At 39.6% G+C, this 26454-nt stretch overlaps 1 protein-coding gene across 3 annotated transcripts; it reads left to right on the top strand.

The window, feature by feature from the left end:
* Positions 1 to 14016: 14016 nt before the first annotated feature.
* Positions 14017 to 20898, top strand: LOC126634397 (protein ABCI7, chloroplastic). Of its 3 annotated transcripts, none has more exons than XM_050304906.1 (5): positions 14017 to 14160; positions 14729 to 14781; positions 14858 to 15884; positions 19916 to 20175; positions 20390 to 20898. In XM_050304906.1, the coding sequence occupies exons 3-5, from the start codon at positions 15015 to 15017 to the stop codon at positions 20709 to 20711; spliced, it is 1452 nt and encodes a 483-aa protein (XP_050160863.1). In that variant the 5' UTR covers positions 14017 to 14160; positions 14729 to 14781; positions 14858 to 15014; the 3' UTR covers positions 20712 to 20898. The 3 variants fall into 3 exon arrangements, with proteins under 3 accessions (XP_050160863.1, XP_050160864.1, XP_050160865.1); XM_050304907.1 differs by having other exon boundaries at positions 14021 to 14156; XM_050304908.1 differs by having other exon boundaries at positions 14094 to 14204.
* Positions 20899 to 26454: the final 5556 nt, after the last annotated feature.

Below are 26454 nucleotides of genomic sequence, written 5' to 3'. Positions count from 1 at the left end.
CTCAACATATCCTCCAATGTCTGAATAGTCCTCTCTGATTGCCCATCAGTTTGAGGATGATAAGCAGTGCTGTAAAGCAATTTCGTACCAAGAGCTTCCTGAAAAGCTACCCAAAATTTAGAAGTAAATCTTGGGTCTGGATCAGAAATAATATTCACTGGAACTCCATGATACTTCACAATCTTCGTGATGAACAACTTAGCCAATTTATTCAGAGGATACTTTTCCCTCACTGGAATGAAGTGCGCTGACTTGGTAAGTCGATCTACAATCACCCAAACACCATCGAATCCATTTCGTGTACGAGGAAGCTTATACACAAAATCCATGGTTATATTTTCCCATTTCCACTGGGGAACGGGAAGTGGCTACATTCACCCAAAAGGCTTCTTTCTTTCTGCTTTGACTTACTGGCTAACAATACATCTACTTACATATTCTGCAATTTCCCTTTTCATACCCGGCCAATAATAAAATGGTCGAATGGTATGATACATCTTAGTTCCTCCTGAGTGCATCGCATAAGCTGAACAATGCGCTTCATCCAAAATTTCCTTCTTTAATTCCTCATTATTCGGTACATACATTCTGTTTTCCTGCATAAGCATGCCATCTGATTCTCGAATTCTGAGGTCTTTCTTTTTCCCTTCATTTCTTAATTGAACCATTTCTTGAATTTCTTCATCCACCATCTGAGCTTCGAGTATACAATCAACCAAAACTGGCCTGACTTGAAAACTAGCAAGAAAAGCTTCGCTTCGATCTTCCAACTTCAACTTTACTCCAGTTGCCCTCAGTTCTGCAAGAAGGGGAACACGGCAAGCATATAAAGCATTGAGTCGACCTTGAGGTTTCCTACTCAATGCATCAGCTACCATATTAGCACAACCAGGATGATACTCAATAGTGCAGTCATAATCACTTAGCAATTCCATCCACCTTCGCTGACGAAGATTAAGATCATGTTGAGTAAATAGATACTGGAGACTCTTGTGATCAGTGAAGATCTTACATTTTTCACCATATAGATAATGCCTCCAAATTTTCAAAGAAAAGACAATGGCTGCCAATTCAAGATCGTGAGTAGGATAATTTCTTTCATGATTCTTCAACTGTCAAGAAGCATAGGCGATCACCCTATTATGTTGCATCAAAACATCCCAAACCATTCAAAAAGGCATCACTGTAAATCTCGAAATTACCGCTATCATCAGGAAGTACCAATACTGGAGAATGAGTGAGGCAATATTTCAATTGCTGGAATTCTCATCCCACTCGAACTTAACATCCTTCCTGGTCAACTTCGTTAACGGCAAAGCAATCATAGAAAAATCCTGAACAAACCGTCGATAATAACCTGCTAAACCAAAATAACTTCGTACCTCAGTGACGGTTCGAGGTTGTTCCCAATTCTCCACTGCTGCTATCTTTTGAGGATCTACTTGAATTCCTTGTGCCGATACAACATGCCCCAAAAATGCCACTTCAGTCAACCAAAACTGACATTTACTGAACTTGGCATACAACTGATGTTCCCTCAATTTCCTTAATACCAAGTTAAGATGTTGAATATGATATGCTTTAGATTTAGAGTATACCAGAATATCATCAATAAAAACAATAACAAATTTATCAAGATATTGCTGGAATACCTCGTTCATTAGCCTCATGAAAGTTGCAGGCGCATTAGTCAACCCAAATGGCATCACCAGAAATTCATAATGTCCGTAACGGGTTCTGAAAGCCGTCTTAGGTACATCTTCATCTTTAATCTTCAACTGATAATAACCAGATCTCAAATCAATCTTAGAGAATACACACGCACCTTTCAACTGATCAAACAAATCATCGATGCGAGGCAATGGATAACGGTTTTTAATCGTTACCCGGTTCAATTGCCTATCATCAATGCATAATCTCAGAGTTCCATCTTTCTTTCTCACAAATAATACTGGAGCTCCCCAAGGTAACGAACTAGGTTGAATGAAACCTTTATCAAGTAATTCTTGTAACTGAATTTTCAATTCTCTCAACTCAGCTGGAGCCATTCTATATGGAGTTAAAGATATAGGGTCTGTACTTGGAAGCAAATCGATAAAGAATTCCACATCTCTGTCTGGAGGCAATCCTGGCAAATCATCAGGAAATACATCAGGATAATGCCTGACCACACCAACTTCTTCCACACTGCTAGGAACAACATCATTTAACACCACATGTGCTAAATATCCTTGGCAACCTTTCGATAATAACTTCCTTGCTCTTATGGCAGAAATAACGCCATGTCTCACCCCACTTCTTTCACCCACAAAAGTAACCTCGAGTAGTCCAGGGCGATAAAAAGTAACTGATTTCCAATAACAATCAATATGGGCACGATGATAATGCAACCAATTTGCTCCGAGAATCACATCAAAATCCACAATATCTAATGGAATAAGATTAGCTAGCATAACTACGCTCTCTACCATCATTAGACACCCAAGATACACACAATCAACGTAACACTTATCTCCTCTAGGCATGGCAAACTCTAAATCAAATCCTAGAGGTGAAGGGTGAGGTTGAGTCATTTGAGCAAACGTATGAGAAATCACAGAATGCGTAGCACCACAATCAATCAAAACTCTAGCAAAATGACCAAGAACATTTAACGTACCCATGATCAAATTTGGATGGTTCTAAGCATCTTGCAGTGAGATGTGATTAACACGTTCCTGAGCTTGCTGTCGTCCACCACGACCTCTGTTGCCTTGATTACCTCGCCCTTGAGGAGTACGTCCCTAGCCTGACTGATTAGACTGCCTAGATGATCCTACACCACTAGCAGCAACCTCTCCCTGACGGGGCTGACCTCCCTGATGCCACTGAGATCCACCAGCTGGCATGGAAGAATAAGAAGAATAACCCCCAAGGTCTTGGGAATACCCCGTCTAAGAATAAGGATCCTGGGGATACTAATACGGTCCGGAAGCATAAGGAGCAGCATCACCCTAGTAGTGGTAAGCACCACCACGACCCGACTGGCCATAATTGCCTGGTTCAAAGCTCTGCTGAATCGGCGCTGGAGGTGGCATAGTGGTCTGCTGAGGTCTCTGCTGACCCTGGGGACACTGAGAAGCCCGATGTCCCATTTGTCCACAAGTATCGCAAGAAACGGAGCACCAGAACCACCAGCACCACCGGAATCCCTCTGCCTCTGAAATCTGGGTCCACCAGAAAATCTTCCACCATCTTTCCTCGGGCCAGTAATACTATATCCTCCACTGGAAGAACTCGAACTTGCTCCATTTTTCTTAAAATTCTACGTCTTACGAGGTCCCGGAATGGAGATACCCTTACCTTTATCATCTTTCTTCCGACTATCATTCTTGTCCTCGTCATCCTCACTGTCACTAGGAAGATTGTCGGAGTCCTCCATCTTAACCAAAATCTCGAAAAACTCATGATAATCGGCGCAGGGAAGTGCACTGGCAAAAGTCTGCCATTTTCTCTTAGTTCCCAACTTGAAACGTCGAAGCATCTCTACCTGATTACCAGCTGTATCAGGGTCATAACGAGACAAATCAGTAAACTTCCTGTAGTATTCATGCGCTGACATATTCCTTTGCTTCAATCGAGTAAACTCCTGTTTCTTGCGATCAATGTACTCTGGAGGGACAAATCTTTTCTTGAAATTCTCTTTAAATACTTCCCAATCAGCTGCCATTTCTGGGGACATAAACTGAGTTTGATTCCTCCACCAACCTGCCGGCTTTCGTCCCAAAAACCAGGTAGTGGTCTCAACCTACCTATTAGCAGGAAAGTTCCCTTGACTTTGCATCACCTGAAACGCCTTCTCAATATGGTCTAGCCATTTCTCTGCCCCCTCGTGACCCTCATTACCCATAAAATGATCCAATTTCAAATTGTACATAGTCTCTAGGGGTGTCCTCTGAGGAGGGGGAGGACGACGAATTGCATTCTAAAAAGCCTGGGCCATTGCTTCCCCTAACTGAGTGATATCAGGGAAATTAGGTTCAGAAGTACGGCGGGATTCCCTACGAGGCGGCATAATTCTGACAGAAAACATCAAAAGATCATTAGAGCATTAAAATTATACAGGACTGCAACCTAGGCTCCGATACTAAACTGACACACCCCGATCCTAGAATCAAGGCGTGCTGGCCGTCACGCGATCGTGACGTAGCAAAAAGTGCGACACGGAAGCAAGAGATAATAGAAGTATGAAGGAATTTAAACCAACCACTAGCAGTAATAACCTACTAGCATAAAAGAGTGAGTTATAAAGTAAAACACACGAATTCAGAGCGTAGGTACTAGGTGCAGTCAAGTAGGACCATAATTAAAAGTACAACACCCGCAGGTGAGTCCTACATGCAGAACGTCTATCAGAACACCGAAAAAGACCTCGTGAGCCACCAACTGATAACTAGAACCAGGAGGGGCGCAAAACAAAGTTGAGTGGGTCAGTAAAACCAAAGATTTTCCAAAAACATTTCATTTAAAACATTTCTAACCCCTCACCGTAAAACCTGTATACTTTCCCAGAAATTTATTATAAAAACATATATATATATATATATATATATATATCATCAAAACTCAGCTCACAATCTTTCAACGCTTTTCAGAAAGAATATGCCATGCCATGCCAAAATATAATATGAATGCATCGATATAAATCAGGTGAAATAATAAATCAACCGGATACCCTACAGTGGTCCTGTACGGCTGATTCTATAGCTCAATATCCCACTCAGCCGAAGTCACCATAGTGACCTATACGGCCCTACTCTGCACGTCACTCGGAACTACGTAAGGTAGTCTGTACGATGAAAGGTGTAAGAATACGCTCTAGTGCTTCTCTCAACAATTATCGGCGCGCATAACTAAGATCACCCACTAGTCAGAATCACATCTAGCAATCTATACGACTAGCATGTCGGAACCCTCACATGTTCTGTACGACATTCACCTACTTGGATACAAGGCGAGCGTGCGATGTGGTGAATAATATAAGCACTAACACCTAGGGTGCAGGTTATGAGCTTTCAATGCAATTCACATAAAATAAATCGTATGAATAATGTAAAACTCACCTGTGCGTCCACAGTGTCAATTCATATATATATGCATCAATTATCAATTCAAATATCTCATCAATTGCATGCATGGCATTTTAAAACATATTTTCATATAAATGCATTTTCTGGGAAAAACAGTACTATATAGGTAATACAAAAACAAAACTGCCCACTCACTGGTAAGTCGATGGGTCGTAACCCCCGTGACATCCCTAGATGCGCTCGTCCTCGGGATAGGTGTCACCTATATGCGAAACAACTATAAAGACGTTAATTAAAACACATAACCAATAATTCGAAATAACTTCTCATATGGTGCCCAATTTAGGTATGTGAATATACCACAATGGCCTACTCGACGTCACGGACGTCGACAATTTTTTAGAAAAAATTTTGGGTCTGCCACGCGCCCCCACGCGCCGTGGGTGGCACGGGCCTACGCACCCCCACGCACCGTGGGTGGCACGAGCCTACGCGCCCCCCATGCGCCCTTTTTCTTCCCCGCGTTGCCAGACTGAGTTTTCCGGTGACCGGAAAACTGGGAACTTTTTAAAACCCTTGTTCTCCTTCATTTCTCAACCGTTTTCTTCGAATTTTATATCAATTTGAAGCCCTTAACATGTAGAATCACAATGGACTAGTTTCAAGGTCTAAAATCCACTAGATTTTACCTGAGGAAGCATGATAATCCGGCCAATTTTGAAAGACTCCGTTCTCAGTCCTCCGACGTCCAAATGTTACTAACGAAGTACCCCGAAGCTCGTGAGGATGTCCTTAAGCTCACTGTGAGCTTGAAATTCCCTGAAATGTAAGATTTCATGTGTGCATGAACAGTGCACATTTTGGGGGTTAAGGTTTCACGACGATTCCGAGGGTTTCACTTCCTAAAACTAGTACCATTCAACTCAGAACATCAAAAGGATGAAGAATCATACCTTATTTGCTTCGATCTGCGAAGTTTAGAGGGTTCTTGGGTGAGGCCGTACAGTTCGAGAGGGAGAGAGTGAGAGAGAGTCGTGAGGGAAGAGAGAGAGAGAAGGCACGGGGGAAGGGAGAGAGAGCAGGGAGTGTGTGTGTGTGTTGTGTGGTCCAACACAAATCCACACCATCCATTTCTTTCCTAACTCCCTAACCACACAAACAATCCCACATTTAATTAATAAAATTTCCCAAACTTAGGAAAATAAACATTTTGAATATAGTATATCACACACCCACCTAAGTAACATCGAGGGCAGCATCATCATTTCACGTCCTCAATATATATTTTCGGTACGGGCTGTGACAGGTTTTCACTGTGACTAAATGTTTCTAACCTCGGAAGTATCCGGAAACAAAAGGAAATTATGTAGCAAAAGGCAATCATGATGATTTCCTTAATGAGAAGAAAATTAGCCATTTATGTATGTAAGGATAATACGGGAAGCACATCTATGGCATAGTTGTAAAGTTGTGATTGCGTTCTACGCCCATGATATTGGCACTGTTTGGACCTGAAATAAGCATCGAGTGTGACTGTTTGGACTAGAAATAAGCATCGAGTGTGACTGTTTGGACTTGAAATAAGCATTGAGTCTGATCGAGGCCCATCTTGTTGTTTTCACTTAAAAATGCAGTTCAGTATTTAGTTTTATAGAAGTGAATACTATGCAAGTCCAAGAATTCAAAAATATTTTACCCGTGGCTTTGTGGGTGGTAGACACTCTTTCACACTGTGCGATTAGCCTAGTCGAATTTAATAGAAGAAAAATGTTTTCTGATGGCACTTTGGCACTTTGGTAGTTTTGAGAAGATGAAAGCTACAGAATGTAATTTCTTATCCTCTGACAGTAGTCAAATCAGCAACTGGGAACATAGAGGATTAATTTGAGAGGGAAATGCTTAAACTAGAATAAAGACATGTTCTATAAAAGGCAATAAAAAGGTGGAAGACAATGACACTCAACTCACAACAAAAAAATACTTTGAAGCTTTGCTACCTACATTTTCAAATTCCTTTTGTAATTCGACGCCTTTGCAATTGCATTTACAATACATTGCCTGTAGTATCGATTTCGTATTATAAACTTCACTTTAAAGCATTTTAGTTACTGGCAATAATTTGCCCGACTAGTAGTTGAACTTGTCCTAATAGGTTTAAACTTTGACCGGTTGCTTGTATTTCTCATTCCATGTCAAGTTATTACTAGAATATTTGATTATTGTTTAACTTCATTTCCTACTTGTCTTTTCAATTTCATATAGTTTACATACATTTCGTGATATTTATATGAGAATTGCAAACTGAGTTGAACGAAAACCCAATCAGTTTGTGGTTATCACTTGGCACACACAAATAAAAACATCTGAAGTCCTTTACATAACAAGGTATACGAACTCACTTAACATAGATTTTGCCATAGATTTTGCCCCCCTCTATGGCACAATCTCTTGATTAGAAGGTTAGTTTACTTGTGGTGCTTGTTTATAATTAACAATATCATTCAATCTTTCTATTGGTCTTAGCCAACAGTGAAATGCCTGATAGTAACAAATAAACTCATATAAAAAAGTCTAAAGCCTACTCAATGCTTTTAACAATAATTTTAAATTGACAAAGAGTACCAACACTTGCAGGGGAATTGTGATGCCAACAGGCACAAGATGCTACGATAACAGTGTATGAGCATCATGTAAGTTATTTTTCGGTATACGAGTCACGTGGTGTCCACTTTTAGATTATCTTACTAAAAACACATTCCTGTGTTATAGTTTGAATATAATAGTAACGTCTCGCACCTGTATTTAGACATATTGAATCGAAAACAAGGTTTTCTTTTATGAGTTAAACTAAACTGAACTGGGAAAAAAGTACTGAACTTGTTTGTACCATACTTGACCAATCTCAAAACTACAAAACATCGGTCAACTTCATACCTTTAAGGACCCACTGAAAGGTTCATACCAAGGCACCCTTGTTAAAGCATAAAAGTTTTCCTCAACCCAAGAGGTCAATTATAATTCAACACGTGTCAATGTCATAATAAAGCTCCTAGAGTCCCACATCGACTGTAGATGAAAGCTGTAGACTTTCCTCAACTATAAAAGAAAACCATTCTTCTACAATTAAGGGGAATATCATTATTGTACTTAAACTAGTCATTTAATGATGATTATGCTTAAACCTATGTATTTGTGTAAACCCTTCACTATTAATGAGAACTCCTCTACTCCGTGGACGTAGCCAAACTTAGGGTGAACCATGTACATATTGTGTTTGCTTCCCGATCTCTTTCTTTACATATTATCCTCACTAGGTGACCGGAGCAACCAAGTGAAGGTCACAAACTTGACACTTTATGTTGTTCCAAAGTCTTGTTGATTTTGTGCATCAACATTTGGCGGTGTCTATGGGAACGACATTTATTCCAACTCTCACCAGCTTCTTCAAGCTATTTTCCATTGTCTATCCCCTCTATTTTGGTCAGGCATCCCTCTCCCACACGAGGAGCGAAGGAAGCCACAGTACCCAGAACGACACCCCACTCGTGCCTAGTGTGAGGTAGGGAAGGAAGGAAAGAAAAAAGTTTACCCTTCAAGCTAAGGTCGAAGAGCTTAAAGCTGAAAACAACAAAATAACAATCAGGAACGAGATCCTTTAAGAACATTATAAGAAGCTCTTCAAGATACTCCATAAAGCTAGACAAACTCAGTTTTATGAGCCCTGCACCCCTGTGACTATAGATCACCATATGGCTACCCTCCAATGCAACATGTCTTCAACATGGGCTTTCTTAACGAGGAACAACCTTTTTACCAGGATATTGATCAACATGAGACTTCTCTCAACCCAGCTGTTTTAAATCAAAGTAATAGAAACAGAGGAAGACATCTCTTTGCATAAGGAATGGAAGGGTCAAAAGCTGTTTACCATGACTGTCGAGACTTCTTGAGGTAGTGTCGACAAAAACCTATCCACATAGGCTTAATGATAAATGACCCAAGGATCATTGAAGGACTTGTTCCCTTACCGCAACCCAAGCCAGCCCCCAATCTAAGAAATGAACGACAAGCCTTAGGGTAACAAAATGGTGTAAGAGACTCAGGGAACTTTCAAGAGGCACATTCTGACAACCAGTATGTTGAGTCCAAGGAAAGGCCACATGTCCTTAACCGATCTTCCCTACTTTTAAGAAATGATGGAAACTTACAAAAAAAAAAAAAAGCTTTAATGATGCCAGACTCTACTCAGGATCCCTTTATCCTTCAGCTCTTTGAGGAAGTGAACAAGTTGAAGGCCAAGAATAAAGCCAGGATACCTGACTGGAATTAGCCAAGGCCAGACCCTTTGACAAGGAGAATCTTCTACACCCATCTACAAAGAGAAACGAAACAGAAGCTTGGCTTGCAATCATATATTGGGAGGGAAGATCTAATTGAACATATCCATCTCTTTGAATCCACCATGGCATACCGGAGACACAATGATGAGGAACAATGTCTTATTTTTCCTTCATCTCTCTCTAGTGGAGCTCTTAATTGGTATGTCGTCTTTAACCTAATATGGTTGATTCCTTCACCGAGCTAAAGAGACTCTTTGTTGCTCAACACATCTTCCAAGCTAATCACTTACACTCTGTTGATGAGTTATACACCATTCGTTAGAAATTAAACGAGTCATTGCATGAATATGCTAGTCCATTCAACCACAAATACTCTCGTTGTGCCGAGGTAGATGACAAAACAACACTCAGGGCTTTCACGGTATTCATGCATTTATGCTTCTTCAAGTACATGATCAATGCTAACATTTGGAAGACTTATTATGAGGTAATGAGGCAAGCTTATAATCATGCCTCTGTCGAGGCAAGGACATACCAAAGAAATCCTTATATGGTAAACCCTTATCAACTAGTGGGGAGCGAATGTCAAGTTCTACCAAGTGAGAAGGTTTTGGCCATCCAAACATTCATTGCATCCCTTCCTGCCCCCACTTAGCAACCTGCCAGGTGACCAAGCTTATTCGCCTTTTGGCAAGAGGAAATTTTTTTACTCAGCAAGCTTATTACAACAAGAGGAATAAAAGTTCGTATCAATACAATTAGGGGTGAGCATACCTTCAACTGTTATGACCATGAGGTCAAGTATCGCTTTTTTAAAGTGGAGGACTGAGTACTGAAGAAAAAGGCTATCATAGAAAGGCATACGCATTACAAATGTTTTGACCTTAAATTGTTTGGCATCCTTTGTAACACATGCCATTCGGCAAATATTTCATGAAAAGGCAATTCAGACAACTTCGTTTAAGTCTTTTGTAGTCCTAATGCTAGAACACTTGGTCTACCTCTAACCTACCTATATACTCTAACTTAGAGCTTCAACATACATACTTCGACACCAAGTAAGTGAAACTAAGTGGTATAACCAACACGGTTCAAATATCCAAACAATGAATTCCTTCATGCATAACAAAACATTCATAAACAACATGCATGTGATGAACATCACGCATATCATAAACATCACTCATGTCAATCAACATAAAGTTCATACTCTTCAAAACATTCATACATAAGCCAACTGAGCTACGAAAGGGTGTCAACATACATTTTTTCCTTTCGGTATGTGCTACAATGTGCCTCGACAACTCATCGTTCTTTCCACCAACCGGTGATGAAGACACTTATCTTTGTATCACCAATCAGGTGATGAAGAGTACAACTAGTTCTAAGAAATAATTTTGAGTTTCTTGTCACTCTTCTTACCAATCAGGTGATGAAGAAACTCACCTTCATATCAGACTAGGTGATGAAGAGCACAACTAATACTCTAATAAACAATTTTGAGTTTTGGCAACTTGCTACTTTTCTTATCAACCAGGTTATGAAGGAACTCACCTTTGTATCACCAACTAGGTGATGAAGAGCACAACTAGTACATTAATAAACAATATTGATATTCAGCAACTTGCCACTCTTCTTACCAACTAGGTAACGAATGAACTCACCTTCGTACCACCAACTAAGTGGTAGAATATACAACTAGTACTTTAATAAACAATTTTTCCTCAGTAACTCATTACTCTTCTCACTAACTAGGTGATAAAAGAACTTACCTTTTTTTCATCAACTAGGGAAGAACAGTACAACCTACACCTGTGGATTCTTAGCATTCATAAGCAGTTGAAAATTTTCAAGTAAAAACTTTTCAAGCCTTACAACTCGAAGAAGGCACATACAAACTCAACAAAGCCTTCCACACTCTTGTTCAAGAGTGTGGAAGCAAAATCTATTTATATGGTTCCTCTGAACTTTCAACTACTACAACATATAGATTGCCTTCCACACTCTTACTCAAGAGTGTGGAAGCAAAATCGTATCATATGGTTCCTCCGAACTTTCAACTACTACAACATATAACTCAAGAGTGGAAGCAAGTGTAGATTGCAACTTCTACAACATGTAGATTGCAAGTGTGGAAGCAAAATTAATTTATGTGGTCTCTTTCACATTTTTAACTAGTTAAAAAAAATTCTGTAAAAAAAAAAAAACTACCAAAAAAAAATATAATCTGAAATTAATTAATTAATAATTATTTCGATAATTACTAAATATTTAATTAATTGTTAATTATTAATTATGACATGTGGAGAAGTTCAACAAAGCTTCAACACATAGGAGATAATTACAACATGTAGATTGTCTTCCACATTCTTGCTCAAGAATGTGGAAACAAAATCAATTTATGAAGTCCTATAAAATGATTTCCACACTTTGAAGGGTAGAGCTTTCCACACCCTTGAAGGGAGGGAGCTTCCCACAGTTTGAGAGAAGGAAGCTTCCCACAATTTGAGGGAAGGAAGCTTCCCACAAATTGAGGAGAGGAAGCATCCCACACTTAGAATGGTTGAGCTTCCCACACTTTTCCTTCCCACAATTTGAGGAGAGGAAGCTTCCCACACTTTGAAGGGAGGAAGCTTCCCACAATTTGCTTAACTACAAAAATAAAAATAAAATAAAATAAAATAAAGCCTTTCCACTCTCTTGCTCAAAAGTGTGGAAGCAATGTCTATTTATGTGGTTCAAAACAAACTGCAACTACAAGGCTTCAACCAAAAATCTTCATCTACAAAGTTTCAATTAAAAAGTTTCACTTACAAAGTTTCAACCACTCAAGATATGGGCCCAAAGGAAAAGCTTCAACCACATTTTCTTTTGTCACCAAAAAGAAAGAAGAAATTAGGCTTAAGAAAAAAATATATTTACTTGGGCTATATCAAAAAAAAAAAAAAAACAAAAGCAGGAGAGAATTCTTGAAGTTTTTTTTTTCTTCAATGACTCAAGAAAATTAGGGCACCTCCTTTGGCTATCTTCTTCGCTTGGAAACTTGGGGGACTCACACTAAATGCTATTAAATTTCGGTACTTAGTGACTTGGATTTTTCAAGTTCCCAACCTAAAAGCTTTTCTCACTCTGGAACTTAGGGGAGCACTGTTTGTACCATACTTGACCAATCTCGAAACTACCAAACACTAGTCAACTTCATACCTTTAAGGACTCATTGAAGGGTTCATGTTGAGGCATTCTTGCCGAAACACAAGAGTTTCCCTCCACCCAGGAGATCAATCACAATATGACACGTGTCAACGTCAGAATAAAACTCCTAGAATCCCACATCGACCACGGATGAAAGCCGAAGACTCTCCTCAATTATAAAGGAAGACCATTCTCCTACAATTAAGGGGAATGCCATTATTGTACGTAAATTAGTCATTAGAATCTACTAATGATGATTATGTTTGAACCTATGTATTTGTGTAAACCCTTCAATATTAATGAGAACTCCTCCACTCCGTGGATGTAGCCAAACTTAGGGTGAATCACGTACATCTTGTGTTTGCTTCACTATCTCTATCTATTTACATATTATCCTCACTAGGTGATCGGCAACCGAGCGAAAGTCATAAACTTGACACTTTACGTTGTTCCAAAGTCTCGCTAATTTTGTGCATCAACAAAACTCATGGTGACCCTGTTCTTTTTCATTTGGGGTCTAGGGGTGGATTTTATTACCAAATTATTGTACTAACCGAATTGACAACCGTACCATACCAATTTTGTGTCAATCGGTAATGCACGATACTGTATTGAACCAAAATCTTATGGTACAATTTTGGTATTCAATACCATTATCACAATATTTCCGTACTGTACCGAAAAATATAATAATATAGAATTTATAAATTATATAACATATAATTATATATATATTTTTTTTATAATATTATCGATAATATTTGTTTGGTTCGATTCCCCCCACTTGACCTAGCTAATGACAGAAAAAAAAAAGAACAAAAAGAAAGAAAAGAAACCCTTCAGTAACTCATGTTCTCTCTTTGAACACTTTCCCATTCCACCGTCGACAACACACCCATCCATCTCTGTTAATTGATTTTGTAATTGGTTTTGTTTTAAGGTTAATTGGGTTTATAAACCTTATTGTAATATGGAAGGAGTATGTGCTATGTGAATGTTGTAAGTAAAAAATAATTGGGTTCACCATTGCCAAGCCCCACAAACATGTCTTCAAACAAGATGATGTTGCCAGTTACCATGCCATAATTATGTCTAACCTGCTATAGATATATATATATGTTTAACAAGACAATTAACATTATCATATTATGTCAACCGAATTATTTGTCATACCGAATTTTGGTATATTGAATATTTGGTATGATAATAATAATAGATGTTGCTAAACTAAAAGTTTGATACAGCAATTGATACGGAAGTTTTGATTCGGTAACCATACTAAACCCACTCTTGTGTGGGTGTAGCACAGAGAAGACCACGTCGTTCCGACTTGGTTTGGAAAAATTAAAAAATAAAATAATTAAAAACAAAAAAATACAAATATTGGTGAACGGCCAGGATGGCATCGTAAGACCATAGGCGGCAGCAACTCCATACGCTGTCGTTTTACGTGATAACAAAAGCAGATTGAGAGAAGCTGCAGCAGTAACTGCAGCCTGGCATTCGAGGCTCGCGCCATTCCTCTTTCTGCTCGCTCCTCTGTAATTTGTAAGCCGTACGTACGTGCTTCTTCCTCTTCTTTCTAATCCAACAGTTGACCATAGTAGGCTCCTACTTCTTGTCGTTTAAATTCTTCATCTTCTTCCTCTTGTCATCCAATTTCTTTCTTTTTTTTTTTTGTTGCTAAATTGTGATATATGAATTTGGGAATTAGGGATTTAATTAATTTTCCTATACTGTAATATAGCTAACGTTTGGATGAGTAAAATTTAAGCTGAGATTTAAAGGGTTGTTTTAGCGAAATTTGGTGGAGCTGTTTATTGTTGCAATTCTCCAATTGCTGCCTACATAGGCGTTGTTTCCGATATTCTTACAAGGATTTGTGTGCCTCCATGGTGTTCGATAGAATGCCCGAAAGAAAATTGGCACGATTTCGTATTTGCTTAATTGCACATCTAAATTTCCTCTTCACTGCAATATTTGTCATCCAAACAGACACTAAAGGATTGAATTAATGTCTTTTGAGCCGTAGCTTTATCAATTATGAAGTATACTTTTTTTTTTATTGATCTTTGTATAATTTTGTAGATGTGGCTTGGCTTTTAGTTGACTTTTGTATGATTTCAGATTTCATCCTTGCAATTTCGTGGCTTGTTAGCTTTTCCGTTTTGGAAAGACAGGTTAGTAACTTCTTGCGTTTTGTAATTGAGAGTGTAGTTGAAGATGTAGAAATAAGTATTTCACCTGTTTTAACAGGATCCATACAATCTGGGAAGTGGCATGAAAACGAAGAAGATTCTACGCAAGCTTTGAGACATACTTTCGGCTTAGGAAAATTGGCTTTAAAGTTTGACCCACCCCTTGTTTAGTAACAACATTCAGCATTTTTCTTAGTATTCGTAGCCTACCGTCCATGGCGGCCATATCATTCACAACCCACATTCAAAGACCTCCGGTACCTTTATTTTCTACACCCAAAACCCCTAAAACAAAACTCAGAGTCTCAACCCAAGCTTCTCCAACTTCACAAGTCGCCTTATCAGACCCCTTTGTTCTACAACTAGCTGAAGCTCTTGAAGATTCACTACCTTCTTCTTATGCTTCATCTCCTTTACCTTTACAAAATCTCAGAGACTCTTCCTCTGAGGCCCTCCTCTCAACCCCATGGCCGTCTCGCAAAGATGAGCCCTTTCGCTTCACTGACACCTCCTTCATCAAGAACTCCCAAATCCAACCAATCTCTCACCCTCCGACCTTTTCAAGCATTTTGGAAAATACACAAATTCCAAATCTGGTTATAGTTGATGGGTTTGTCGTAAGTTTCTCAAATTTGAGCGAATTGCCGGATGGGGTTTATGTGGGTAGCTTTCAGCAGCTGTCAGAACAGACCGTTATGGAAAGGGTGTCTGAGTTTGTGTCTAGTAGTTGTCGGGGTGACTTATTTTGGTCTATTAATGGAATCGGGGCTCCAGATGTAACTGTGATTTATGTACCTTCTGGATGCCGTGTAGAGACTCCAGTTTATGTGCGGTACTTTGCAAACGAGGGCAGTGATGAGGGGTCAAATAAACTGCCGTTAGCGAATCCAAGGGTGCTTGTGTTGGTGGAGAAGGGAGGGGAGATTGGTATAATTGAGGAGTTCTTGGGTGGGGATGGCGACAAGTGTTATTGGACAAATTCTGTTTTTGAGGTAGTGGTTGGAGAAGGAGGAAAAGTTACGCATTCCTATGTTCAGAATCAATCTCTGAATGCTGCCCATATAAAGTGGACTTGGGTCCATCAGGTTAGTTGTTCTCCTTCTCTCTTTGCTTCTTTGTGATACATGTTTCATGGGTTGCTTACTTTTGTATCTGATGCTTGGATATCTATAAGGATATTTTACAAATGAGAGTTAAATACTTTTTTTGTTAGCTTTGCAAAGACAACAATGGGCAAAAAACTAATAAATTATAAATTTAGATGTGCATCTAATTTATCAGGGTTTATCTATTTAGCATGATCAACTTAACATTTGATAGCTTGCGGAGTGCATGAGAAACCTTTTTATAAGCTGATGTGTAAGGAGTTCACCAGTTCATTATATCAAAAGAAGTTTGTTACTAGTTATTTGAAAAAATACATTGCAGTCAGTTTCCTTTATGATTTGATTTTTATTTTGAGTTATAAAAAAGTTTCCTATCCTTAGCTCTCAATTTCCGAGTGACCTTAGGAAGAAGAAAGTCCTCGATAATAATGGAACAGGATCATAAGTGGAAATTTAAAGTTTCAATAGAAAAAAGCATTCCAAGATAGGAGACCCATAGTAAAAGTTGTATTTCTCAACAAAATAAGGGGTAAAAAAATAATTTGTAGCTTTCATCTTCAGGTAGATATAATTAAGCATGTTATAAAATGTGATTTGGCCCCGATCAGACTGAGAAATTCAGAGTACGGTAGATCAATATGTACCCTTAAACTTTAAAGAAGAGCAAGATTACAATCAAAGTTGTTGGTACCTGGCTTTCTCTGAAATTTTGTACATAATGAAGGTGAAATTGCTTTCTGTTAACTTAAAGTTGAGATAAATTTGTCTGCTAAGCTCTACATGATGTAATGCGCTTTATTCTCAGTAAGGTTTATGAATAACATTTAGAATCTTACTTTGTAAATGAACTTTCAACTTTGGTCTGTTAGGATGCCAAGTGGCATCACTTAGTTAGCCAGGTGTCAATTGTTGAGTTGGATTTCTTTAGCCTGCAACCAGCTATATAAGCTGAGATATGGCAGATGCAAATGGAGAATGAATATTTGATTGTATTAGTGTTTTGTTAGAATATCTTGCATTTGAGTAAAGGTTGAAGTGGGGTTCTATGATTTGGTATTGAGCCAGTCTTGATCTCTCAATCCCTTCTCTTTTGCCATTTGAATCGTGCGTCGATGAAGGAAGCCATGGAATCTCAGAACCATCTTGCTGCGATTAACAACACTCTCAATGTGCTAATCCAGCGATTTGACGCCATGGAAGCTCGTCAAGATTCTTCTGATGCTCGATTCGAGAAACTATACTGTGATTTTGTGGACAAATGCTATATCGGCTAGCATTTGCCGTTCACCAAAATGGCATCTTCTATCTCTGTTGTTAAATCGAATCAAGTCGTTCTCAAGCTTCAATCCTTCCATGAGGAAAAGATTCAGGCTCGAGAGAAAGCTGATGAGTTCTTCTCCCAGTTTTGTCAGAGATACAAGCCCAAGACTCGCCCTTGTCTGCGACCCATATTGAAGAAATTCAAGAAGGTTCGTGACTACGGCAAACACCACAACGATGATTCTGTGATGTGTCGTTCCAATCCCTAATTTCAAGAAAGTTTTAGGGTTTTTCAAAAAACTTTGGCTTGGGAGAATGAAAACGTTTTCGATTTAGCTAAATATTCGATGGAAATTCCTCCATTTCTTGATTCTGATTACAAGACAGGCACTGCAAAGGTTTTGGTTTCTGGGTTCCCTATTGCAGAAATTGTTGGAGAAGAAAGATGAATTACCTTCTTCTCGGCCTATTCTTGAAAATAAGGTTGGGTTCCAGTTGATTGTTTTTGTTGGGACGATCAGCAAGCTTCAATCTCTCAAGAATCTCAATCATGGTAACAAGTCTCATCCCTGTTCTGTTTCTGAAAAATTTGAAGCTCATGATATGATTCAAGGAATTTTAAAATATGAAACTTTGGAATTTGGGTGCAAGAAAATCTGGGTTACTGAAATTGGAGAAGAAATCTACCCATTCAGGTCGGAATCAGCGACTGTTCTTGAATTGGATTGTAAGAATGGCAAATCACAATTTTTTATTTTGAAAATTCATGTTTCTAATGTTGAGTTCAAGAAAGCTAAATTGCCTAGTTCGCGTGCACTCTACCTGTTTGACAAAATGTCGAACTCATGTTACATTCTTGATATTAAGCTTGGGTACCATATGAGCATTCGTGATAGAGGTGGTACCAATTTTCTCTCCAGTTTTGAGTCAATAGATTTACTGGCAAGCTGCAAGGACTCAGGTTTTTGTGTTGTTTTCAATTGTTCCATGGGCTACTACTGCAAGGGAATTCGTGACAAGAGAGGAACAACTATGCAAAGGCTCTTACATTTGAAATCTACTGGAAAATTTGAAACCATTTTGGTACAAGATGATGCTTCTCCTAGTGTTGTTCTTATTCTTCAACTCTGCTACCATAAAGGAATTTGTGACAAAGGTGGAAGCTTACCAAAAGACAAGATTTGGAAGGACCATTCAAGAATATTCGGGTAAAAGATTGGTACATTCTTTATTTCTTCTTGTACAAATGAATCCGAAAATGCTACTGCATATAACAAGGATGGAACTGGTGAATTCAACTCAATGGATTTTCTGGCAATCTGTGCGTTGGATTTTGTTCTTAATGCGAAAAAGAGGAATTTTTTGGAGGAAGCTGACCCCTTTATTGGACCTGCTGCGGAAACTTGTCTTGCGTTCAATGTGTTTGAGGAAATTCCAAACTCAAGATGTTGTGTTTTTGTTAATTGTGACATGTGCTATTGCAAGGGTATTCGGGATAAGGGTGGTGGCTCAAAATTCAGTTATATGGTTACTCTGAATATTCATTTTTCTTGTATGAATGCATCTGGAGATTCTATTGAATGCGCCAAATGGTTGGAAGAAAAGCCACCCAAATCGGTCGTGTATGTTTCCTTCGGAACCATGGTGTCTTTGAGCGCGAAACAGATGGAGGAGTTGGCACTGGGATTGAAAGAAAGTGGACTGCACTTCCTGTGGGCGATAAGAGAATCAGAACGCAGTAAGCTGAGCGATGGAATTGTCGACTCGGCAAAGCAACAGGGTTTGTTTGTGACTGATGGAAACCGAATCATCAGCAGAGCAAGTGGTGACCATTTCCGAGCTCTGATTGGGGTCAAGGAAAATAAGCTACATAAGGAAGCCTATTTGGAAACTAATGGAAATGCATGTGGGTTTCGTCCACCACCAAAACTTGGTTATTTGGATCTGCCCAAGAAGACGACAAGACAGGAAAGGGGAGGAATGGAAAATTGAGCATTGCCAGTAAAAATTACTCTAGAGGAATTCGAAATGAAAATTATTCTACAGAACTTGATTTGTGCAGCAATTCAACGATTACTCTTTGGTCATTACCATTGCTCAAATTTTTGGGAGGGTGTAATGTGGAGTTAATGTTTTGAGCAGTAAGCTCTTGGTGGAAGCACAGACTTACGGTTTCATTAGTTCAGTACATATGTTGTTGCTTGTTTACAAGGGAAGAACATATCAGTCTTCGTACTAGTGGAATCATATTGCTGCATCAAATTAATAGGAATGCTGCTGCTATATGCTATTGGCTTATGTCGCTCATTGTCTCTAGATCAACCTATAGTAGTTGGATCCATTGCCAAATCATAATCAACCTATAGTAGTTGGATCCATTGCCAAATCATAATCAAAAGAATGCTACTGGACTTTTCAAAGCTAAACCTTGAGGACAAGGTTGATTTCTAGGGGAGGGGTAATGTTAGGATGCCAAGTGGCATCACTTAGTTAGCCAGGTGTCAATTGTTGAGTTGGATTTCTTTAGCCTGCAACCATCTATATAAGCTGAGAAATGGCAGATGCAAATGGAGAATGAATATTTGATTGTATTAGTGTTCTTGTTAGTATATCTTGCATTTGAGTAAAGGTTGAAGTGGGGTTCTATCATGGTCACTGCCCATGGCCCCATACCTGATAAAAAACTTCTATCCCTCTATCTATCATGCAGTTCCTGTTGCATCAAATTTATAAAGTTGATTGCTTTTCAGGAATCAGCTAGTACATACGAGCTTGTGGAGGTTAGTACTGGTGGAAAATTGAGCAGGCATAATCTCCATGTTCAACAACTGGGACCGGACACAGTCACCGAGTTATCAACACTGCAATTGTCTGTCGGTGATCAAACACATGATCTGCATAGTAGTGTAGTCCTGGACCATCCACGGGGTTATTCCAGACAACTTCACAAATGCATCGTGTCTCATTCTCTAGGCCAAGCTGTTTTTGATGGGAACATAAGGGTTAACAGGTAAATATCTTTCATCTCTTTGCCCAGATTACCGGGAACTTGTTAACTTTGCCTCAAAAGCACTTTGTGCCCATTTTCTTGAAACCTAGACTTTATGTTTTAGTTCTTAACCAAGAAAATGAACTTTTGAGGCTTCTTACTTGTATCGTTGACTAGTTTCTTCATGTTAGCTGCTCACTCATAGTTTCACAAAATCCGTACTTCTAATTTGCAGATATGCTCAGCAAACAGACGGTGGGCAGCTGACAAGAAGTCTTCTTCTTGCACCTCGTGCAACTGTAAATGTCAAACCGAATCTTCAAATTATTGCTGACGATGTCAAGTGTTCCCATGGATGTGCAATCAGCGATCTAGAAGAAAGCCAGCTCTTCTATTTCCAGGCACGTGGCATTGATGTAGAGGCAGCGAGAAAGGCTCTCCTCTTTTCCTTTGGTGCAGAGGTGATTGAAAGATTACCTTATAATTGGATGAAAAAGAACGTGGAAAATCAAATTAGAGAATTGTTGGATCCTACTACTAATACAGGATCCGCATAATTGGATGATCTAGCACTGATTGTCGGTTACGGGCATTCTAATTCTCATCGAAAATCAAATAAATTTTGGTCTTGTTTGAAACTATCGAACGCTTGTGCTCCATTTGATTAATTTTGTCAATGTAAAATGGTTCCTGTTGTATCAGAGTTGTCTATTCATCAGCAATTGAAACCGATGCTTTACGTCATTTGAGATACCATGCTTTATTAGCACTTAGGCAAATAGATTTTTCTGCAACAATGCGAATTCAGCGTAAATTTGAATTATTTTCTGAGTTTTGCCTGTTTCAATTTGGTAACACTTCCCTGTACTAATTTTTCTTATCTGTACCGTAGTGAAATACACTCAGTTTCACAGAGACTGACTAGATCTCCAACTATTTTAAGAGCATCAAATCATTGACAGCAATACCTCACTGAAACAGTAGACCATCTCCGGCTACCTCTGAGGTACGAACATATTTTCCACCCGCAGCGACATGTGGAACAACCGATTGACTGACCAAAAACTGAAAGTATAAACCGTAAAAACACATGATTAGTTTGGAGATGATGAGCTAGAAGGTAGCTAAGTTGACATGGGCAGCTTTGGTGGTTTTTGGTGCGGCCTTGGACGATATAGAACATTGGCGCCGAAGATACGTCACCAATATTCCAGTGGTGTTAGAGAGGGGGATTTGGGGTAAACAGTTTATGATTTTGTTGATCTTTTACTGAGTCAATTTTTACGGAATTACCTAGAATCCAATGGTAAGGATTTAATCTCACATAAGTGAGATTAAATCATATGGCTATTGTTTAAGTTTTTTTAATTAATGTAAAAGTGTGAAAAAAACATATATATACATAAACGGTCGTAATGACAAGCTTTACAACTTTCGTGAAATGCTCAACTTCAAAGTTCTCCACTAGAATCTCATAAACAACAACAACAACAACAACAAAGCCTTTTCCCACTAAGTGGGGTCGGCTATGTGAATCCTAGAATGCCATTGCGCTCGGTTTTGTGTCAGGTCATCCGTTAGATCCAAGTACTCTAAGTCTTTTCTTAGGGTCTCTTCCAAAGTTTTCCTAGGTCTTTCTCTACCCCTTCGGCCCTGAACCTCTGTCCCGTAATCACATCTTCAAACTGGAGCGTCAGTAGGCCTTCTTTGCACATGTCCAACCCACTCATTCCTAATCTTATCCTTTCTCGTGAGCCCACACCTCCAACGAAGCATCATCATCTCCGCTACACCCATTTTGTGTACGTGTTGATGCTTCACCGCCCACCATTCTGTGCCATACAGCATCGCCGACCTTATTGCCGTCCTATAAAATTTTCCCTTGAGCTTCAGTGGCATACGACGGTCACACAACACGTCGGATGCACTCTTCCACTTCATCCATCCCGCTTGTATTCTATATATTCTGTCTTTGATCGGCTTAGACGAAGACCTTTAGATTTCAGCACTTCTCTCCAAAGGTTAAGCTTCGCATTTACCCCTTCTTGAGTTTCATTTATCAACCCTATATCATATGCGAAAAGCATACACCAAGGAATAACATCTTGAATATGTCCTGTTAACTCATCCATTACCAATGCAAAAAGGTAAGGACTTAAGGATGAGCCTTGATGTAATCTTACAGTTATGGGGAAGCTTTCGGTTTGTCCTTCATGAGTTCTTACAGTAGTTTTTGCTCCTTCATACGGTAGTTTCTACTTCACCAGAAATCTTCAATAGATTGCCCGTAATTTTCGCAAAGCTGAGTGTGCATGTGACAGGTGCTGATAAGGCTGAGAAAGCAGGTGCCTTTTCGATTTCTGAGATCGGCCCTCGTGGTATTTGAGCAGCCCAGCTTTTGAGAAAGTAAGCGCCTCTTTGATTTTTGAGATCGGCCCTCATGGTCTTTGAGCAGCCCAGCTTTTGAGAAAGCAAACGCCTTTTCAATTTCTGAGATCGGCCCTCGTGGTCTCTGAGCAGCCCAGCTTTCGAGAAAGCAAACGCCTCTTCGATTTTTGAGCAGGCGCCTCTTCGATTTCTGAAGCTCCGTCGAATGCAGATTTTTATAGAGGCTGGCATTAAGTTCCAAAGCACACTTGAATCTCCACCAGTAGAAGCTCTCTTCTTGCACTTCTAAGATCTTGATTTGTCCTACCTCTTCTCTCTTCAACACCTTTGAAAATGTCTGGCCCCTCCAACCGTCGTTTCGACTTGAACCTTCGTGAAGAGGCAGCCGCGCCTTCTCTAGACAACATGTGGCGCCCCTCTTTCTTATCCCCTACTAGTCCTCTTACCGTTGGGGATTCCGTGATGAAGAATGATATGACCGCTGTGGTGGTGGCCAGGAACCTTCTCACTCCCAAAGATAACAGACTTCTTTCCAAATGGTCTGATGAGTTGGATGTTAAGGATTCTCTAGCTCTCAGTGTTCAGTGTGCACGTTCTGTGTCTAATATGGCCCAACGCCTATTTGCTCGAACCCGCCAAGTTGAATCATTGGCGGTTGAAGTGATGAGTTTCAAGCAGGAGATTAGAGGGCTCAAGCATGAGAATAAACAGTTGCACAGGCTCGTACATGACTATGCTATAAACATGAAGAGGAAGCTTGACCAGATGAAGGAATCTGATAGTCAGATTTTACTTGATCATCAGAGGTTTGTGGGTATGTTCCAAAGGCATTTATTACCTTCGTCTTCTGGGGCTGTACCGCGTAATGAAGCTCCAAATGATCAGCCTCCGATGTCTCTTCCTTCTAGGGTTCTGTCCAGTACTGAGACTCCGAATGATCACCCTCCGGTGCCTTCTCTTTCTGGGGCTCTACCCACTGTTGAGACTTCTCCTAAGCAACCTTTGTGAAGGCTCCCTCTTGTTTGTTTATTTTGACTCATGTATATGTACATATTTGTAACTTATCGGAGATATCAATAAATAAACTTTGCTTTATTTCAATGTAATGTGTTAAATACACCAAAGCCTTCTTCACTAAGTTCTTTGAATTTTTCTTTTGTTGAAGCTTGTATGTTGAAGCTTTGTGAATGAAGCATGTAAGTTGAGGTAGTGTTCCCTTAATTTCTCGAGTGAGGAAAACTTCTCGGTTGTAGACTTGAAAAATCCAAGTCACTGAGTGGGGTCGGCTATATGAATCTTAGAACGCCATTGTGCTCGGTCCTGTGTCATGTCATCTGTTAGATCCAAGTACTCTAAGTCTTTTCTTAGAGTCTCTTCCAAAGTTTTCCTAGGTCTTCCTCTACCCCTTTGGCCCTGAACCTCTATCCTGTAGTCGCATCGTCTAACCAGAGCGTCAGTAGGCCTTCTTTGCACATGTCCAAACCACCGTAACCGATTTTCTCTCAGCTTTCCTACAATTTCGGCTACTCCTACTTTACCTCGGATATCCTCATTCCTAATCTTATCCTTTCTCGTGTGCCCACATATCCAACGAAGCATCCTCATCTCCGCTACACCCATTTTGTGTACGTGTTGATGCTTCACCGCCCAACATTCTGTGTCATACAGCATCGCCGACCTTATTTTCGTCCTATAAAATTTTCCCTTGAGCTTCAGTGGCATACGGCTGTCACACAACACGCCGGATGCACTCTTCCACTTCATCCATCCATCTTGCATTCTATGGTTGAGATCTCCTTCTAATTCTCCATTCTTTTGCAAGATAGATCATAGGTAGCGAAAGCAGTCGCTCTTTGGTATTTCCTGATCTCCGATCCTCACCCCTAACTCATTTTGGCCTCCATTTGCACTGAACTTGCACTCCATATATTCTGTCTTTGATCGGCTTAGGTGAAGACCTTTAGATTCGAACACTTTTCTCCAAAGGTTAAGCTTCACATTTACCCCTTCCTGAGTTTCATCTATCAACACTATATCGTCTGCAAAAAGCATACACCAAGTAATATCATCTTGAATATGTCCTGTTAACTCATCCATTACCAACGCAAAAAGGTAAGGACTTAAGGATGAGCCTTGATGTAATCCTACAGTTATGGGGAAGCTTTCGGTTTGTCCTTCATGAGTTCTTACGGTAGTTTTTGTTCCTTCATACATATCCTTTATAGCTTGGATATATGCTACTCGTAGTCCTTTCTTCTCTAAAATCCTCCAAAGAATGTCTCTTGGGACCCTATCATACGCTTTTTCCAAATCTATAAAGACCATGTGTAAATCCTTTTTCCCCTCTCTATATCTTTCCATTAATCTTCGTAAGAGATAGATTGCCTCCATGGTTGAACGCCCTGGCATGAACCCGAAGCTTCATTGTATGACTCATTAGCTTAATACCTCTATAGTTCATGGTTGAACCCGAGACATGGTTGAACGCCGTGTCTCTTGCCTCAATCTATGCTCAATGACTCTCTCTCAAAGCTTCATTGTATGACTTATTAGCTTAATACCCCTATAGTTCATGCAATTTTGTACGTCGCCCTTATTCTTGTAGATAGGCACCAAAGTGCTCTTTCGCCACTCATTTGGCATCTTCTTCATTTTCAAAATCCTATTGAAAAGGTCAGTGAGCCATGCTATACCTGTCTCTCCTAAGACTTTCCACACTTCGATCGGTATATCATCTGGGCCCACTACTTTTCTATGCTTCATCTTCTTCAAAGCTATAACCACTTCTTCCTTCCTGATTCGACGATAAAAGGAGTAGTTTCTACACTCTTCTGAGTTACTCAACTCCCCTAAAGAAGTACTCCTTTCATGTCTTTCATTGAAAAGATTATGAAAATAACCTCTTCATCTGTCTTTGACCGCGTTCTCTGTAGCAAGAACCTTTCCATCCTCATCCTTGATGCACCTCACTTGGTTTAGGTCCCTTGTCTTCTTTTCCCTTGCTCTAGCTAGTTTATAGATATCCAACTTGCCTTCTTTGGTATCTAGTCGCTTATACATATCGTTATAAGCCACTAACTTAGCTTCTTTCACAGCTTTCTTCGCCTCTTGCTTCGCTCTTCTATACCTTTCACCATTTTCATCGGTCCTATCCTTGTATAAGGCTTTACAACATTCCTTCTTAGCCGTCACCTTTGTTTGTACCTCCTCATTCCACCACCAAGATTCCTTTTGGTGTGGAGCAAAACCCTTGGACTCTCTTAATACCTCTTTTGCTACTTTTCGGATACAACTAGCCATGGAATCCCACCTTTGGCTAGCTTCCCCCTCTCTATCCCCCACACACTGGGTGATTACTTTCTCTTTGAAACTGGCTTGTTTTTCTCCTTTTAGATTCCACCATTTAGTCCTTGGGCATTTCCAAGTCTTGTTATTTTTTTCTCACTCTTTTGATATGTACATCCATCACCAACAAACGATGTTGATTAGCCAAGCTCTCTCCCGGTATAACTTTGCAATCCTTACAAGTTATACGATCCCCTTTCCTCATTAGAAGAAAATCTATTTGTGTTTTTGACGACCCACTCTTGTAGGTGATCACATGTTCTTCTCTCTTCTTAAAGAAGATTTTGGCGAAGAAGAGATCATATGCCATTGTAAAATCCAAGATAGCTTCCCCATCCTCGTTTCTCTCTGAACGGTTCAAATCGTTAATATTGTGCTCAGAGTTTTACCGTTAGTAGAAATATTGCTCGAAGTTTACAGTCTCTACAAACTATATAACATCGACTAGTATTTCAGTTAACCGTAAATATCATAACGTGATATCAACGATCCGAACCGTTCATTTTCCTACATCTGCTAGAAGATCATGTTTTCAAAAAACAAAATTTGAAAAACAAAATTTGATAA

This window comes from Malus sylvestris, chromosome 9, assembly GCF_916048215.2.
Source record: "Malus sylvestris chromosome 9, drMalSylv7.2, whole genome shotgun sequence".
NCBI classification, from domain to species: Eukaryota; Viridiplantae; Streptophyta; class Magnoliopsida; order Rosales; family Rosaceae; genus Malus; species Malus sylvestris.
The sequence above is the reverse complement of the archived record's forward strand: the minus strand, read 5'-3'. Positions and strand labels throughout refer to the sequence as shown.

Bases quoted from the DNA above. Each gene is read 5' to 3' on its own strand.
- LOC126634397 (XM_050304906.1), top strand. From the start codon at position 15,015: ATGGCGGCCATATCATTCACAACCCACATTCAAAGACCTCCGGTACCT. The intron at 15,885-19,915 runs GTTAGTTGTTCT...ATTGCTTTTCAG, and splicing joins AGTGGACTTGGGTCCATCAG to GAATCAGCTAGTACATACGA. The intron at 20,176-20,389 runs GTAAATATCTTT...TCTAATTTGCAG, and splicing joins GGGAACATAAGGGTTAACAG to ATATGCTCAGCAAACAGACG.